The sequence below is a fragment of the Zophobas morio genome, unplaced genomic scaffold (genome assembly GCF_036711695.1).
Source record: "Zophobas morio isolate AGI-343-1 ecotype UQ-CSIRO unplaced genomic scaffold, CSIRO_AGI_Zmor_V1 ptg000005l, whole genome shotgun sequence".
Lineage (NCBI taxonomy): Eukaryota > Metazoa > Arthropoda > Insecta > Coleoptera > Tenebrionidae > Zophobas > Zophobas morio.
The window spans coordinates 8,547,530-8,565,772 of record NW_026972110.1 but is presented as its reverse complement, the minus strand read 5'-3'; the positions used below and the strand labels follow the sequence as shown (position 1 = coordinate 8,565,772).

Genomic DNA, 18,243 nt, shown 5'->3' with positions numbered 1-18,243 from the left:
CGTCGGCTCCGTTTGAACCGGTTTTATTTTATTTTTATTCGCAAATTTCGACTCTATGTACGGCTACTATATCTACTATAACAGTAAACGTTTACTGATTTATCCCAGAGCATGCATGAAGATTTTTTGGAAACTTTGGTAAAAACTAGCACTTATCCAGGGAGTCTGGAACGTCAACTAAAATTTGTGTCATAATAATATATAAAAATATGTGTATAATTTTGTACATTATTTCATAGATGGTTATTTTTTTAGTTTTCCGAAAACTTGGAGATCACAGCAGAATGTCTTAACAAGTTGTAACACCATGTTTGTTGAAAAACAAACCGCACATTTATAAGTACTTGTTGTGCTTTCGGGATACGGAAAGTTCTATGGTAGTTCAGAATTTTTCCAGTAGTACATCAAAGTCATTCAGAAATGTAATAAACGACGTAATTGTGCATTCCTTTATTGTCAAAGGACACAGACTTTTGCTTACATAAAATACTAAATTATACAATAAAATTTATTTCTATTTATTATATTACAATTGCGTACAGAAAATTAATACATCACAAGATTTAGACGTGAGTTAATCTTCATTTATTATCGATTTTATTATTTTCATGAAAAATATTTCATTTGCTAGACTGTGCTGAAATAATTCAGAAATGGGAACTTAACGAAAAATAAATACGTTACAATTATGTTGGTAAAAATCACAATAAAATAAAAGTACCACTTCAGTCAACTTTAACCACACTATAAATTTTTCTAATAAACCAGAAACAAGCAAAAAATCCAATCGTTCCTGTTAACAAATTAAACAAAAATACCATAATCAACGTGTAACCAAAATAAAGAAATGCAGATGCCGCATCCTCGATCTGCAGTTTTGTGAAGAAATAGTGACAGCAGTACAAAAACAAATAAACTGCTGTAAACCCTGATGTCAGATACGACCGCCACCACCAGTGGTAATCTTCTGCGCACAAATGAAAGTAACACAAAAGAATTGTCGTCTCTGCACAAGTTATCACTAAAATTATGAAAACTAAAAAGAGAAAACCGAACATATAATACATCTGTGAAGACCAAATCGAATTCAAAATGAAGAAAAGCTGAATAAAAATACAACCGAAGGGTAAAACGCCACCCATCACTATTCCGGGAACCGGTTGAGTGTAGATGGACTGTTCTGGAATTAGCCGTGGAATCTGATTCGTCCTCACGGGGTGCTCAAGAGCCTACAACACAAAGTTCGCATAATTATAACATACAACATCAAACGCTTACCCTTTTTCGAAAGCCAAAGAATGCCCCCACAAACGTCAGAGGCACCGAAACCAATAACCACAAGGCAAGTAGGCCTACCAAAGTGCTGAAAGGCACAGCTGCGGAGCTTCCTTTACTCCACAATACTAAATTCATCACGAAAAACAATCCAAAAACAATCCCGGGAGATAACATTGAAGTCAACAGAACGTTAGACTTCCACTTCTCGCCTCCAAAACTCTTGTATATCCTTGCCGAGACGTAACCAGCTGGCGAACCAAGCAGAACGTAAAGTACCATGGCGCACGTCATCAAAGCCCCTCGATTTGCAGGACTTAAAAAGCCAAGGCAAGCAAACGCTAAAGTTACCAAAGTCATGAAAAATACTTGGACGCCTGAACCCAGCAAAACTGAAAGTAACATTCCTTTTCTAGGCGGCCTGAAGACATCTCCATGGACAAGTTTCCAACCGAATTCTTCCTATTAATTTAAACATGTAACCAAATTAGCTAGTGTGAATACAATACTTGCCTGTGCATCCTCTCCGCTGTCGATTTGGTTGTACCTGGCGATGTCTTTGTGAAGGGTCCGCAACATAATCATGGCAACCATTCCCGACAAAAACAAAACGATAACTAGCGAGTTTAAAATGCTGAACCACTGAATGTTGGTGTGTGGCATTGATTCCAAAATGTAATCCCACCTGGATGACCACTTAACGGCATTATTTTGAACAAAAGTAACGGCGTAGGTGTATATTATTTCGTATTTTTCATCAGACTTGAGTGATGTTTTCAATTCTAATGTTTTCGTATTTTGCGGCGAGCAGTCCAGGTTTCTGAAAATATTGCTATATAATAACATATTCAATATAAAAAAATCTTGCCAACAACGCAAAAGGTGGTTTAAAATTTTCAAGAAGCAACATCTTTTTTGTCATTAGGCATTTTTAAAACAATGTAGATTGTGTTTTTTAACCAAAAGATTAATGGTCAAATTTTGTCTTTCAATTAATAATTATTTAAATTTTACAAATTCAAGTTAAATTAATGTCCTACTCCTCAAACGATCTAGTCACTTAAAAGTAACATTACGTATATGGATTTCTATTTTTCATTCTAACATAAATATGAAAATTTTAAAAATGCAGGATTAATATTATAAAATAAATTAGAACTCCTACATCACGTTTCCTTCTCAAACGACATAGTTAAGAAAAGTTACTGAACATAGCAATTTTGGGAAATGTGAAATCTTATTTTTTCTTAACGTTTCTTAAGTCAAGTATAAGAATATGCTGGCTTCTCATTTCAATTCATTCTATCCATATTAATTTAACGGATGTTCAAATGAAAAAGTCATCAAGTTAGCGTTCCTTTTTTGATGGAAGAAAACGTGGCGAAAAACGTATGTGTTTTATGATTACAAACTGTACCTAATGTTTGAGTAAAGGTAAAAAAAAAATTTGTATTGATGTCATCCACATTTTTGTAAGGACATACGTATCAGTTTGGATAGATGCATTGTAATACTAATAATAAAAGTATTGTATGACATTATTCTTGAATCGTGATTTAAATAAAATTACGAAACAATTTAATCACGTCTGCCGTATGTAAAAACAGAAGTGCGACTGAAGACTGAACTGAAAATCAGTTATGATACTCGTAATTTAAGACAAATAGCGATAACACTTATCAACCTGTAGACGTAACAATGAAACAGAAACTAAACTGAAAGATGTTTTCTACGAATTACAATAACCGGATCACAATTCCGACGGTCCAGACTTTTTATTGCTCTGACTTCCGCTTCTTGAATAAAATATTGCATTTTATTTTGATTTTCGATGTTATAATTCACATTTGGTTAATTATAAACTTGTCTAGATCTAGGGGAGGCTCAGTATCTCTTAGCCTCCCCCTAGCTACGACCTTGAGGTTATGAAATATCGAGAAAATATGAAAGTACCAAATCGCCCAATGGACTCCATTACTGTACAACTTGAAAGGGGAAAATAGGGTGACTCGTTCTTTCGAGTCATCCTGTATACGTAAATTTAAAAAATATGAATGCAATGATAAATTACAAGTATAGACTGATCATATTATTTATATTTTAAATAGAATTTGTTCAGCAAAATTTTTAGGTAACGTCATCAATTTTTTAGGAGGATGAGCAAATACATTTTGATCAAAAATTTATCATGCTTATGATAACTTTAAAACATCTCCAAGATTTAAAAGCATTCGATTTTGTAGTTCCTGATTAAATCAATAAAATAAATTTACGCATTCATTAATTTTTTTGAGTCACCCTGTAAAAACAAATCCAAGAAATATGAATGGAATGATAATAAGATTATTTATTGACGGTTCATTTACAAAACAGGAAGATATAATTTAAACAATTTTTAAATTAAACGAATTTTTTTAACTGTTGCGGCAGATATTTCTACAAAATCCATATCTTTATGTAAATAAGTTAATTTACACAGCCGACAGTGGGGTACATGATAAACCACAAGTACAGACTCATCATACACATTTTCTACATTTTAGATAAGATTTATTCGCCAAAATGTTGAGCTGACGTCATCAATTTTTTCGAGGCGATAAGTAAATATATTTTGATTAAAAATTTATCAGGACTATCATAACCTTAAAACATCTGCAAGATTTCAAAGCATTCGGTTATGCAGCAAAACGTTGTTTTATAATTTTTTTTTTTAACTACATGTGTAGGTTTGTGTTATTTTATACGATTTAAAACCCATTTACTTATAAGGTGACCAGACGTTCCGATTTGATCGGAACTGTACCGATTTCAATACTTTAATTCCGATTTCAAATTTCATCCAATAAATGTTCCGATTAAAACATTTGTTCCGTGAATGTTCCGATTTCTATAAACCTGATAAGAATAAAGATAAATCCTCGGATAAATCACTAATTTTCATGAATAGTAATCTTATTTTGTGAAAAATTAGGAACAAAACTTGTATCGATACGGTTGTCAGCGCTGTTTTAAATGTCAACAGAGGTCAGTACTGTTAGTATCTTACAAGTAAACATTTTCAAAGCAGTTATATATCAGATTACGATGGAAATGGAAACTAATGTTCCGATTTCGGACTTCTGAAATCTGGTCACCTTAATTTACAATGTACAATTTTGAAATGACGTCATCACATTATTAGTGGGGACGATTAAACAAATTTTGGTTAGCGCTTTACCATCTAGATGATATTCTTAATGTAAATACAAATTTCACAACAATGGGCCCAGTACTTTCAGAGATTATCTGTCTAATAAAAATCAGTGACGGCAGACAGACAGACGGATGGACAGAGAGACAGGCACAACAGACGGAAAATGGAAACCTATTTCTTGAGGTCGTGGAAGGTCGGGAAAACGTAAAAGTAGAGAGTCGGCCGACGGACTCGATTACAATACTTTCTTCGCTTAAGCTCGGGAAGTAAATATCAAGATGACTTGATGACTTTTTCAATGGAGACCTGATGTACAGATGGGTCCATTAATAATGATTAATGACCGTCTCCCTCGGCCATGGTCTCGGCAATGCACTACCGAAAGTACCCGAACCGTTCGAGAGAGACAAGGTTGGATTACAACTGCAAACATAGCCCGACATTTATCGAAATTCAGGCATCTCCAAAGGCTCTGGTATTTTCGGCAGTCCATAATTAGGACCATGGACGCGGGAGACGGTCATTATTTATGTACAAAATTTGCTTACAAAAATCTTTTAAAACGATTATTTTTGTCATTTCGACCATTTCTAATTTCTGTCTTGACGTATATTTTCTTAAACACTGCAATATTACAATGTTTTTGAAAAATTAATCTTATCTTATATAGTGGGCAAATCTGAACAATAAGACTTTTTTTGTAATTTTTTGTCATACTATGTGTACTCTGTAAATATCCAGCAGATTGCAATCTATAAACTGTTAACGCACTAACTAGTTGCAAGAACATTAAAATTTTCCACTTTATAACCATGACGAAAAGTCTAGTAGACCATTTATTGTGATTAGTGTCATTATCTCTGAACAATAAATATTAACATCAACATTTATTATACCTGTAGGTTTTTCATTCATTTTATAATAGCCTTCACAAATTTACAAACAATGATGGGCGTTACAAATCATAAAATTTAGCTGGTTACCTTTCGTCCTTATGATAAATGCTCCTGGGAACAACTTTAACGGAGATGATTCTGCCTCCATTACTTTTGAACTTATTGCCCCATTCCTCTTGTTCTCCTGAATGATATGTAATTGTCAAGTCCACATGATTATAAATGTAATAAGCATTCTGTCTGTCAGGACTTCTCAAGCAGGTATCTCTTCCATCTCTTGCAAAACACCCCATTTGAAATCCTGTGGTGCAATACTGTTTACTATCCTCAGTCTCATAGCAGCTAGTTACAGGCATATTATCAACAATCCAGTGATGTTTATAATTTAATGTAATGCCTTTCCTTAAAATACTTAGACGACGGTTCGCTGATGGATCATTCCCAGAGTACTCTTTTTTACAAACCTCTTTACAACTAATATTTTTCATAAATTCGAGTATATAGGGTGAAGGACGAATCCGTTCGCCAAACACTACTTGTCCCAAGTTTTCCACTGGAGATTTCCTATCAGCGTCAGGTTGACAGAAGTCAAAGTAATTGTACTCATAGGGAATTACCGACTCCTCAGTGTTCAGTCTGTTTACATATAGTAGTACTTCAGCCTAAAATGCATTTATTAAAAGTGTTCCTACTTCCTCAAATTACTTACTTTACACGTGTCTGAATAACCTTTTTGACAATAATTTACAGGCGCCAGGCCAGGTAAATAAAAGGCTTCAATGTTTGTCACATGCCACAATAATAATATGCATAATGAACTCGTTAAATACATCGTTCTTGGACAAATCTTCTGCATTTATTTTGTTACTTTCATTAAAAAATATATTACTGAGATAACAATAATAAAAATCGCCTACACAAAACGCGAAACGTCACCACGATAATTCACTGATAAAAATTACCACGACACAAATTTCTACGTTTCAAGCCCTTGTTACAATTTGTAAGAATATGAATGTGCAGCGATACAGGAAATTACCAAAGTGCAGTTAGGGTCTTTTCTTAGGCTTCGTGTTCGAATGAGATAAAATTCACAAATTTTCGCAGAGAATCATGTTGATTTTTGACAATCTCCTACAGGGGTGCCAACACAATAACGCCACCCATTGCCGGTTGTTGTGACGTTATTTTGAAAATTCAACTCAAACTGTCCCAGTTTGCAAAGAATATTTTGTTTCGACGTTAATTGTTTCTAGATAATTGCTAATTAAGTAGTATTTTAGGCATCGTTCCGAGTCGGTATTTAGGAAAAATTTGAAATGGAATTTATGTTGGCATGATGAGCATCCGCCATTTTGCGGCTTGAGTCACTGTTTTGAAGTGTTTTTCGAGTACGCAAGCGCATCCGCAATTTGTTTGTGGAGTCAATTCGTAAAGTGGCGTGCTTTATAAAGAAATAATAAATAGCGATTGAGTATCAAGAGGAGAATGGGTAGAATTTAATTATAGTTGTTATTAACCATATCAGCGAACGTTTTATTAGGGTAATTTGATTTTAACGTGGACGATTTTTTCTTCAATTGTTTCAGCAATGGCGTCGTTTGGGTCCCTAACCTATCTTTGAATTTTTTTTCAGATGCGACGTAAAAGCACTCGCAATGCCCAAAAAGCGGCGTCCGATAAATCATCCAAAGAGACAGAAACGCCGCCCAAAACGCGCCGTTCCAGGCGTCGTAAACGGTCTCCGTCGAAGTCCAGTGATTCTGAAGAGGAAGTGTTGACAGTGACGAAACGTTCGGCGCCTGTAGATACTCCTGATACAACAACAAAAAGTCACACTCCCACCGATGAGGAGAATTCGGAAGAATCTATGTGGAAGGTTACGTCGACGGAAGATAGCCCCAAAGGAGAAATTCAAAAATTAAAGATTTGCTTAACTCGACCGTCGCCAGAATCGCCGGGAAAAAGCAAGACGCGACGCAGTAAATCCAACAGTCAAACTGAAGACGAAACGACGAGTTCTGAGGATAAAACAGCGAGACGAACTCGTTCGCAAGGATCTCCGATCGTAAGAACCGACGTTTTATCTAGTCAAGAAGGTGAAGAAGAATCGGAAGAGAAGAAAGGTAAAGGTAAGTCTAAAGGTAAACATAAGTCAAAAATAGAAAAGTCACCGCACTTAAGTGAGCCTGAACTTCAAACGAACAATGAAATTTCTGAAAATGTACAGGTGACGCCTCAGTCACCCTCTATCGATAAGCCAGTTGATAATGAGAATGACCATAAGGTCGATGTCGACAATTTACAAAATGTAAATGAAACTGTCCAGGGGCATGAAAACGTCGAAGAATCCGCTAGTAATGTTGGTCGTGATTCTGACAATGAACGAGATGAGACGAACGTTTCTAAAACCAAACCTGAGTCCTGTGGTAACACAGAAAATAAGGAGTCTGACGATGACGAGCCTCTTAGTGTCATTCTGAAAAACGAGAATGATAAAAAATGTGAAAAAGAACTCGACAAGAAAAGTGAACATCAAAATGTTGAATCAGACAGCCAAACTCAACATCAGGATGTTGAATCAGATAGTCAAACTCAACATCAGGACGTTGAATCAGACAACAAAAATGAACCTCAGGATGCTGAAGCTGACAACAAAATTGAACATCAGGATGTTGAATCTGACAACAAAATTGAACATCCAGATGTTTCACAAGATCAGCAAGAAGAAAGTCTTAAAGTATTACACGAAGAAACGTTACAACCTGAACTTCAAGAAAATGTTGAGCAGTCTGAAGACAAAAAAACTGTTGAAGAGGAGTCAGTTGAGCCAGAGAAACATGATATAGTAGAAGAAACTGTGGAGTCGTCAACAAAAGAATCTGAGGTGAAAGACGTTGAAGAGCAGTCTACAGACAAAAATGTATTAGAAAAAGCAGCAGAACCTGTGGCTCAAGAAAAATACACAGAAGAGAAAATTGAACAAGAAATGTCTTCTGATAATATTGAAACAAATCAATCTGATACAGTGGAGCCAGAAACAGAGGCGCAAGACACAGTACCAGAAAAACAAGCGCGAGACGTAGAGCCAGAAAAACAGACGCGAAATGTCGAGCCAGAGAAAAAGACGCGAAACATAGAGCCAGAGAAAAAGACGCCTAACATAGAGTCAGAAAAAAAGGCGCGAGACATAGAGCCAGAAAAAAAAGTTCGAGACATAGAACCAGAAAAAAAGGTGCCAGACATAGAACCAGAAAAAAAGGTGCCAGAAATAGAGCCAGAAAAAAAGACGCGAGACAAATCTGTAGAAAAGGTTTCGCCATCACCAACAGCAGAAGAAAAACAGCAGAGAAGTAAAGGTAAGGGCTTTGATTTATAATTTTATCATTTTTAGTTTACACTTTACATTTAATGGCAGTTCTGTCCTAATAATTTCTCAACTTGCATTACAATGTCATCAAATAATAATTTTTGAAAAAAAAATTTTTTTTGGCATTTCACAATGTCTAGAATACGAAGATGTTAAATTAACAGTCTCTAAAAGTGTAAAGTTTGTCTAGAATTATAAGAATTTTATGGACTCCCAAAGTTAATTCGTTTTACAGCCCTGTTGTCAATTTTATTGTACAGCTGAAGAGCCGGGCGAACTCAGGTACAGAAAACATCGGCTTTCCCCTGACAAGCTCTTTACCTGTACAAAAAGAATTGACGCCTGAGCTGTGAAACAAATTAACGTTGGGAGTCCATAAAATTCTTATAATTCTGGACAAACTTTAGCACCAACTATTTTATAGCTGAAGCTTGTTGGTGATTTTATTAGACACATAAGTAATTTCTAAAACTACTAGACTGATCACCCTCACCAACAATTTAATGACGTCAAACTCACACAAAATTAGTATTTTTGTCTCCACCAAGAAAAATCTTTGAAAAACACGTTTTCTTATTCATGTCATTTTTTACTGTGCTTCAACGAAAAACAAAATTCAATTTTTTTTGCTTGGTGTAGTACGATTTGATAAAAAAAAAATGGGCAAATGACAGTGATATGAACGTCTTATTCCCATTACTTTTCATTGATCTATGGGAACCTGATTTGCTCCCCTTACCAATTTTTTTTTTTTACAAATCACATACAGTTGCAAGAAGAACAATGTTATTTATACAGAAATAGATTGGTCTACTGAGTAATGCTACTTCTCCTTTTTCTTTTGTAGAACGGGCTCCTCGACATAGGCTCAAGCGCAATATAGAATCTGTTCAATCAGATTCAAAAGAAAATGATAAGAGTGACGAAATTTGCCATATCAAACCCTCACGAATTAAACGTAAATGGGAGGGTCACTCAAATGTGAAATCTTCACTAGTGAAAATCGATTTAGAAAGCGTACAAACAGTGTGGCCTACAGTAGAATTTCCTGAGGAACCCGACCTCAGCGTAGAAGTCGAAAAAGAGCGAAGAAAATCCCTTACGGAAACCTCCGCGAAAAAATTGGAGCGCAAAGTATCAGTAGAGTACAAATCCGACTTTTCCGAAAGACCGTCGTTCGAAAAGCAAACTTCTGTTAATTCCGTAACAAAAGATGGCGAAGACAGTTCGAATATCATCGCGTTTAATCGAAAAATTAGCATCGTAGACGATACCGCCAGCAAATTGAAGCCACCTCCAAGCCCGGCCAAAAACCCGATTTCGAATATCTTGTATATCACGAACTTAGTGAGGCCTTTCACTGTTAAACAATTGAAGGAACTGTTGGAGCGTACTGGAAAAATACAAGAAGAAGGCTTCTGGACGGACAGAATCAAATCAAAGTGTTATGTGCAATATGAAAGTCAGGAGTAAGTGTGTATCTGTTTATGTAATCTTGTTTTAATTGACGCTTTACAGTGAAGCCGAAGCAACAAGAAACGCGTTGCATGGTGTTCAGTGGCCCATCGGTAATGGGAAAAAGTTAATTATTGACTATGCGACGGAAGAAGACATGCAAAATGCGAAAAATCCACCGCCGCCGCCAGCGCCAGCACCTGTACCAGAGACAAAAACAGCTACGAAGGAAAATTTGGTAAGTTTTGTATTAAAGTTACAACAAAAAGTTGCTATGTAAAATTGCTTTATTTAGGAACCAGTTGAAAATAAATCAAGACCGGAAGAGAAGAATTCCAAGGAGATGGAAAAGAAGAGGACGGAAGTACCTGTCAGGGAATGGGACATCGGGAAGAAAGAGTTGCGGCGTGACAGATCAAGAAGCAGAGAAAGGGGTCGAAAACACAGGCGGTCAGCAAGTCCACCAGATGGTAAGTGTCGTGCCAATAAACGTTTAGTTAACAGACAGTGAAAACAATGACTGATGATCTATTTTAAAGTCAATTGGAACTGTAAAACTTTTTGCAATATGTATTGAATCCTTGGGGTAGATATGTTGAAAGCTAGAATGAAAAACATTAATTGGACGAAAAAGACTAAATTTTTTTAACGATACCTCAAGATTAAATTTCTCTCAGACTTGTCCTTTTTTTTCATTACGTTTTTCGTTCTTAATTCGTTAATTTTTTAGTGAAGATTAAATAGATTTTGTTATTAACAATATTAGTCAAAAGGTTACTGCCTCCCAGAATTTGAGGTCCCCAGAAAATGTATTTATCTGACCCCTTTATTATTGCCATACAGTAAACCGTTGGTCCTTTGAACATCTGTTGCAATTTGTAATATAGAGTACGAAAAAATAGGTCTCCTATTTCCGTCTGTCTCTTGTCTGTCTGTCTGCAGTCTGTTCGGATTTGTATTAGACCTAAACCACTAGACCATTCGTTATCAAATTTAATGTGTGTATTTTGATTATCATGTACACTGTAAAACGCTAATCAAAATTTGGCTGATTATCCCCTCTCAATGTACATTAGTAAGTGTTATTTAAATTATAAAAAATAAGATACTCCCTCCTGCATTTGTGGTTTATGAATCCGTGTTGAGTTTTTACCTTCGATATCCAGATTTTTAGGACAAAAATTAAAATTGAACAACAGAGTTTCCAATTTAACTGTGAAACTACAAAAGCAAATGCTCTGAAATCTTCCAAACATTTTAAGGTTGTCGTAAGGATGGTAAATCAGAATTTATTTATACTGTACAAGTGTCACTTTTTTGGTTTTTAAATTTTTCGATTTTACAGTTAATCGATTTTTTGATTTTTCGACTCCTCGATATTTCGATGTTCCGATTTTTCGATTTTCAGATTTTCAATTCTTCAATTTTGTGGTTTTTCAGGTTTTTGATTTTTCAATTTTTCAAGATTTTTTGACTTCAATTTCTCGATATCTTAGTTTTTCGATGTTTCCGTTTTGACATTTTTGAGTTTTTCGTTTCTTCAGTTTTTTGTAATTTTAATTTTTTAATTTCTTAAGTTTTAGATTTTTCGATTACTCGTTTTAGATTTTTTAGTTTTATCGATTTTTTTAAAATTCAAATTTTTTAGATTTATTTTTGGATTTTGAGCCATTTAGATTTATCGATTTCTCGATCTTTGAATGCTTCGATTTCTCGATGTTTCAATTTTCCAAGATGCAGATGTTTTGATTTTTCAATTTCTTGGTTTTTCGATTTTTGATTTTCCTTTTTTTTTTTGATGTTTCGAATTTTCAATTTTTGGTTTTCAGGTTTTTGTACATTCAGTTTTCGATTTTTAAAATTTTAGATTTCTCGATTTCTCGTTTTTGTAATTTTTCAGTGCTTCAATTTTTCGATTTTACGATTTTCAATTCTTCAATTTACGATTTTTCAGGTTTTTGATTTATCAATTTTTGGAAACTTTTCTACTTCGATTACTCGATTTTTCAGTTTTTGGATATCTCAATCCTATGTTTTCGATTTTGGGCTACTTTGATTATTTATTCGTATCGATTTTTAGATTTCTTTATTTCAACTTCTCGATTTCCTAATCTTTTGATGCTTCGATTTCTGGATGTTTCAATTTTGCAATTGCAGATAGAGATGTTTTGATTTTTGAATTTCTTGGTTTTCCGATTTTTTGATTTTTCATTTGTTTTTTTTTATTATTCGAATTTTCAATTTTTTGGTTTTTAGTTTTTTGTACATTCAGTTTTGAGATTTTTCAAGTTTTCGATTTTTTAAATTTTAGTTTTCTCGTTTTTGTAATTTTTGTGTTTTAAATTTTTCGATTTTACGATTTTTTAATTTTGTAATTCATATTCAATTTTTCGATTTTTCCATTTGTCGACTTCTCGGTTTTTCAGTGCTTAAAATTTTTCGATTTCTCAATTTTTCAAGTCTTCTCAACTTTTCATCACTTCGAGTTTAGGATTTTCTCCATTTCTGGATTTTTCGAAATTATAATTTTAAATATTTTGGTTTGTCGATTTCTCGATCTTTTGATGTTTAAATTTTTCAATATTTCGCTTTTCCGATATTCGGTTTTTTTTAATTTCGGTTTTAGATTTTTCGATTTCTCGGATTTTCATTTTTTCGAATATTTGGTTCATCGAATTTTCGACTTTTTGATTTTTGAATTTTCGATTTTTCAATATTCGAATTTTCTTTTTTGAATTTTTCCATTCTTCAGTTTTTCGACTTTTTAATAATTACATATTTTACTTTTCGATTTTTGATTTATCGAGTTTTCAATTTTCGATACTCAAATTTTCAATCTTTCTACTTTTCAATTTTTGATTTTTCAAATTTTCAATTTTTACATTCTTGGCCACTTTTATGTTTTCTTGACGGTTCATGACCTCTAGAGTAGGAAAAAGGTAGTCTCCCATTTCCGTCTGTCTGTCTGGTGTCTATAATCCATTTTTATTAGACACGTAATCTTCGAAACTACCGAACCGATTGTTGTCAAATTTTGTATGTATATTAGGAATATCGTGTAGATGGTTAAACACTAACCAAAATTTGTCCAATCATCCCCACCAAAAACGTGATGCCATCTCCTTCATTTTAACAATGAATATTTTTAAAATTTTATAAAATCATATATGTACTTCTACACTTGTAGTTTACGAATCCGCGTTCAGTTTTAATCACAATTATTTTACAAAAATCTTTCTGTAATATGCGCTGCTTGTTGTGTCTCGCGCGCGTCCAAACAACTGCGTTGTAGCTGCTTGGGCTGGGGCGCCAACCAAGCATTTGAATAAATCAGCACTCGTGAGTTCGATTCTCATTCGCTTCTTTTTACTTCCCGAGCGTAAGCAAAGGAAGTATTGTAATCGAGTCCGTCGGCCGACTCTCTACTTTTACGTTTTCTCGATCTTTCATGACCCCTAGAAGACGAAGAAATAGGTCTCCCATTTCCGTCTGTCTGTCCGTCTGTCCGTCCGTCTGTCCGTCTGTCTGTCCGTCTGCCGTCCCGGATTTTTATTAGACAGATAATCTCCGAAAGTACTCGACCGATTGTTGTGAAATTTTGTACTTATATTAAGAATATCATGTAGATGGTAAAACGCTAACCAAAATTTGTCTAATCATCCCCACCACTAATGCGATGACGTCACTTCAAAATTGTACATAGTAAATGGGTTTTCAATTGTATAAAATAACATAGTCCTACACATGTAGTTTACAACTCTGAATCGACTTTTCACCCGAAACGTCCAGATTTTTGGAAAAAAAATCAAAATTATAAAACAATATTTTGAAATTTAATTTTTAATCTGCTAACCAGAATGCTTTGAAATGTTGCAGATGTTTTAAGGCTATAAAGAGCATCATAAATCTTTAGTCAAAAAATATTTGCTTACCCCCTCCAAAAACTTGATGACGTCAGCTCAAAAGTTTGTGGAATAAATCATATCTAAAATGTACAAAATATGATGAGTCTGTACTTGTGATCTATCACTCCATTCATATTTTTTGGATTTGCATATACAGGATGACTCAAAAAAATTAATGAATGCGTAAATATATTTTATTGATTTAATCAGGAACTACAAAACCGAATGCTCTGAAATCTTGCAGATGTTTTAAGGTCATAAAGAGCATAATAAATGTTTAGTCAAAATATATTTGCTTATCCCCTCCAAAAACTTGATGACGTCAGCTCGAAAGTTTGCCGAATAAATCATATCTAAAATGTACAAAATATGATGAGCCTGTACTTGTCATTTATCACTCCATTCATATTTTTTGGATTTGCATATACAGAGTGACTCAAAAAAATTAATGAATGCGTAAATATATTTTATTGATTTAATCAGGAACTACAAAACGGAATGCTCTGACATCTTGCAGATGCTTTAAGGTTATAAAGAGCATAATAAATGTTTAGTCAAAATATATTTGCTTATCCCCTCCAAAAACTTGATGACGTCAGCTCGAAAATTTGCCGAATAAATCATATCTAAAATGTACAAAATATGATCAGTCTGTACTTGTGATCTATCACTCCATTCATATTTTTTGGATTTGCATATACAGGGTGATTCAAGAAAATAAATGAAAGCGTAAATTTATTTTACTGATTTACTCAGGAACTACAAAACCGAATGCTTCGAAATCTTGAAGATATTTTAAAATTATCATAAGCATGGTAAATTTTTGATCAAAACGTATTTGGTCGTCCCCCCTAAAAAATTTATGACGTCACCACAAAATTTTGCTGAATAAATCCTATCTAAAATGTACAAAATATGGTGAGTCTCTTCTTGTGATTTATCATTCCATTCAAATTTTTTCGATTTGCATATACAGGGTGACTCAAAAAAATTAATGAATGCGTAAATTTATTTTATTGATTTAATCAGGAACTACAAAACCGAATGCTTTGAAATCTTGCAGATGTTGTAAGGTTATAAAGAGCATAATAAATTTTTAGTCAAAATATATTTGGTTATCTTCTACAAAAAACTGATGACGTCAGCTCAAAAGTTTGCCGAATAAATCGTATCTAAAATGTACAAAATATGATGAGTCTGTACTTGTGATTTATCATTCCATTCATATTTTTGGATTTGCATATGCAGGGTGACTCAAAAAAATTAATGAAGGCGTGAATTTATTTTATCGATTTAATCAGGAATTACAAAACCGAATGCTTTGAAATCTTGGGAATATTTTAAAGTTATTATAAGCATGGTAAACTTTTGTTCAAAATGTATTTGTTCATCCCTCCTAAAAAAATTGATGACGTCAGCCTTAAATTTTGCTGAATAAATCCTATCTAAAATGCAAAAAATATGATGAGTTTGTACTTGTGATTTATCATTCCATTCATATTTTTTAAATTTTCTTAAGAGGTGGTTCAAAAAAATTAATGAAGTCAATTTATTTTATTGATTAAATTAAAGGCAACACTTATTATTAGTATTACACCTCAACCAACCCAATTTGGTAGACACAAAATTTGTTAAAGGAAAAACTCGATTGAAACATAAGGGTAGCACGCTTATTTACATCGACTTTAACATTACAGACCTGCATTTGTTTTATGCGGTCACTTGGTTCCGCGAATGCGAAATAGACATGTTTATAATCAACCAATTGTGAATTTCATCGTCAAGAATTAAAATAAAACGCAATGTTTTATATAATAAGCGGAAGTCGAAGCAATAAAACCGATGGTCGTTTTGTTTACAGTTTCTCTGTTTGACTCTCACGTATGCTGTTACGCTTGTCATCTTAAATTAAGAATGTTTATACATAAACGATTTTCAGTTGCCTTTCATATTACTAGACAGCGGATTTTTGTCGGGCTACGTCACGTTTAATCGGTACTAATTCCATAAATATAATTAACGATTTATTAATCAAACGGCTAAGTAAATGAGAACGGGAATTAACAGCAGAGTGCAACGAAACAACGTTATTCTAATCTCAAATAAACGAAGTGCAGTCCGCAACGGCAATGAATTCGCATCCCGTGTGAGCCGTACCGAGTTTGGCCTTGCCTAGCCCGACAGAAATCCGCTCTCTAGATATTACACACCGGCGCCGTATACGTGAGTAAATTGTTTCGTTATTTTATTGATTATAAGAAATCAATATTCAAAACGACCCAATTCATTTTCCCGAAAATTTGGGAACACAATAATTTTATTCTTAGCATTACACTACATCTATCCCAACTGATATACGTGTCCTTGTAAAAATGTTGATGACGTCATCACAATTTTTTTTTTAAATTCCCACTACAAAAATGTAATGAGAAAAAAAAACATAATAGGCATGCAGTCGTCAAGTTTCCGACAGCGAGGGAAGTACTGTCTAAACTCTTTAGACCAATTTTTTTTTTAGCAAATCAAGAACGGTACACCCTTTACTCGAAAATTACAGTAATGTCACACCGCAAATAATTGAAATTTTTTCGAAGTGTAAACATAAATACTCAAAGTTAAAAGTTAACCATGTACTTAACTAAAACTAAATTAAAAGTAGATTTTTTCGTTAAATATATTTTCTATTGTTCGCACTTTCCAAATTTTATAATTGTTCAAAGAAGCGGGATTTATTTCAGGAGCTAGAGAAGTTCTGTCGAAATAAATTTAGACCAATTTTTTTACCTTTCAATTTCGCAAATTTTCAATTCCATTTTTTCAATTTTTTTCGAGTATTGGATTTTTCGATTTTCCGTTTATTTAAGCAACTTTAGATGTTTGATTGTCTTTCAGGGATGAGAGAAGTTCTTTTTAAATAATTTTAGACCAATTTTTACTTGCCCAGCCTAGTCGGGTCAATTTAACGAAAGGCTGATTTCATGTTTTCACGACATAATATAGCTCCTAGAATTAAAAGTAGATCTTCCGATTTAGTAGATTTGTCGTAATCCCCGAAACTAGTGGACAGATTTTTCCGTTAGGTTTGCTTTAAGAATATTACATATATTTCTTGAAATATTGTACGAATGCCTGTCTACTAGTATTTATCGACGTTGTTCTAAATAGTCCTTTGCAGTTAATTGTTGTAAATAGAGTGATTTTACAACTAACATTCAACTTGAAACCATCACCACAAAAGAAAGAAAAAAACGAATATTTTTAATTTGCAATAAGAAATATTTTATTTACTTCTAAAACGTATCTAATCCTTCCTTCACGTTCGTGATCAAGAGGTCGATATTTCTAAATACACAAAATATCTTGTAAATAAAATTCAAGATACTCTGCACACATTTAAGTGGAAACGGAACTGTGATGATTTTTTAACGCTATAATCTGTTTGCAGATTTCATCAGCAGGAAGCAGAGGAAAACCGAAGAGTCCGTCCCGCAAAAACTGATGGATGACCTGTTCCTGAAAACGAAAGCAACTCCAAGCATATATTGGCAACCGTTGTCGCCAGAAGAGGTAATGTTGAGTCCCTAAAATAATTGCACATTAAACATGGGTTACTTACAGATTTCAATGAAACAGCAACAGCGCTTAATTCGTATGGAGGAACACAAGAGACGAATGGAAGAAAATTCGCGAATGAAAGGACGAGAAATGGGGCGGGGGGCGTTTCGACGTAGATACGATTAATTTTTGCAGGAAAGAAAATACATAAACTTAATTTTGTTGTGCGATTGATGGCGAATTGAATGAGTGAGTGTGTTTACGAAAAAAAATTATTTACTTTGATTTTTCCTTACCATTTAGTGCATTTCCCTTAATTTTGTCGTGAGTGATGATGGATAAGTGACGATAATCCTATTTTTTGTAGGATTTTCAGTATAGGTTTCACACTGAGTTCCATTCAACGGGGGAGAATTAAAGAAGCTAAAATTTACACTTTAGTGAAGGTAGTAACGTTTCTTACAACTGATACTTTTCACAAAGTGTTGTATATTTGATGAATGTTTTTCCACAAAACATAAAATTCTGTAAATGCTAGATTTGATTCAATATTAAATCTTTATTATAATATCTGAATATTATTACATTTTAATT

At 33.8% G+C, this 18,243-nt stretch overlaps 2 protein-coding genes across 3 annotated transcripts; one reads left to right on the top strand and one right to left on the bottom strand.

Annotated features, from left to right (window-relative positions):
* Window positions 1-494: 494 nt before the first annotated feature.
* LOC135122599 (transmembrane 9 superfamily member 2) lies at window positions 495-6,521 on the bottom strand. The gene is made up of 5 exons (XM_064046877.1): window positions 6,074-6,521; window positions 5,452-6,026; window positions 1,785-2,095; window positions 1,279-1,733; window positions 495-1,229 (listed from the first exon to the last, which is right to left on the bottom strand). Exons 1-5 carry the CDS (start codon window positions 6,218-6,220, stop codon window positions 726-728), a joined length of 1,992 nt encoding a protein of 663 aa, XP_063902947.1. The 5' UTR covers window positions 6,221-6,521; the 3' UTR covers window positions 495-725.
* Window positions 6,522-6,736: 215 nt separating this feature from the next.
* On the top strand, window positions 6,737-18,217 carry Acn (Acinus). Of its 2 annotated transcripts, XR_010279422.1 has the most exons (8): window positions 6,737-6,908; window positions 7,001-8,723; window positions 9,582-10,203; window positions 10,253-10,427; window positions 10,485-10,659; window positions 17,540-17,661; window positions 17,713-17,898; window positions 17,953-18,217. XR_010279422.1 is itself a non-coding variant. In XM_064046876.1 (7 exons), the coding sequence occupies exons 2-7, from the start codon at window positions 7,001-7,003 to the stop codon at window positions 17,833-17,835; spliced, it is 2,940 nt and encodes a 979-aa protein (XP_063902946.1). In that variant the 5' UTR covers window positions 6,737-6,908; the 3' UTR covers window positions 17,836-18,217. The 2 variants fall into 2 exon arrangements, 1 of the variants encoding a protein (XP_063902946.1); XM_064046876.1 differs by having other exon boundaries at window positions 17,713-18,217.
* The last annotated feature ends 26 nt before the right edge of the window (window positions 18,218-18,243 follow it).

What these genes read in the sequence shown, in the direction of transcription:
- Acn (XM_064046876.1), top strand. Translation starts at nt 7,001, where the DNA reads ATGCGACGTAAAAGCACTCGCAATGCCCAAAAAGCGGCGTCCGATAAA. An exon ending in GTCAGCAAGTCCACCAGATG is followed by an intron (nt 10,660 to 17,539) that starts GTAAGTGTCGTG and finishes ATCTGTTTGCAG; the next exon opens with ATTTCATCAGCAGGAAGCAG. An exon ending in AACCGTTGTCGCCAGAAGAG is followed by an intron (nt 17,662 to 17,712) that starts GTAATGTTGAGT and finishes GGTTACTTACAG; the next exon opens with ATTTCAATGAAACAGCAACA.
- LOC135122599 (XM_064046877.1), bottom strand. Translation starts at nt 6,220, where the DNA reads ATGCAGAAGATTTGTCCAAGAACGATGTATTTAACGAGTTCATTATGC. An exon ending in GTTATTCAGACACGTGTAAA is followed by an intron (nt 6,027 to 6,073) that starts GTAAGTAATTTG and finishes AATGCATTTTAG; the next exon opens with GCTGAAGTACTACTATATGT. An exon ending in CGGAGAGGATGCACAGGCAA is followed by an intron (nt 1,734 to 1,784) that starts GTATTGTATTCA and finishes ATTAATAGGAAG; the next exon opens with AATTCGGTTGGAAACTTGTC.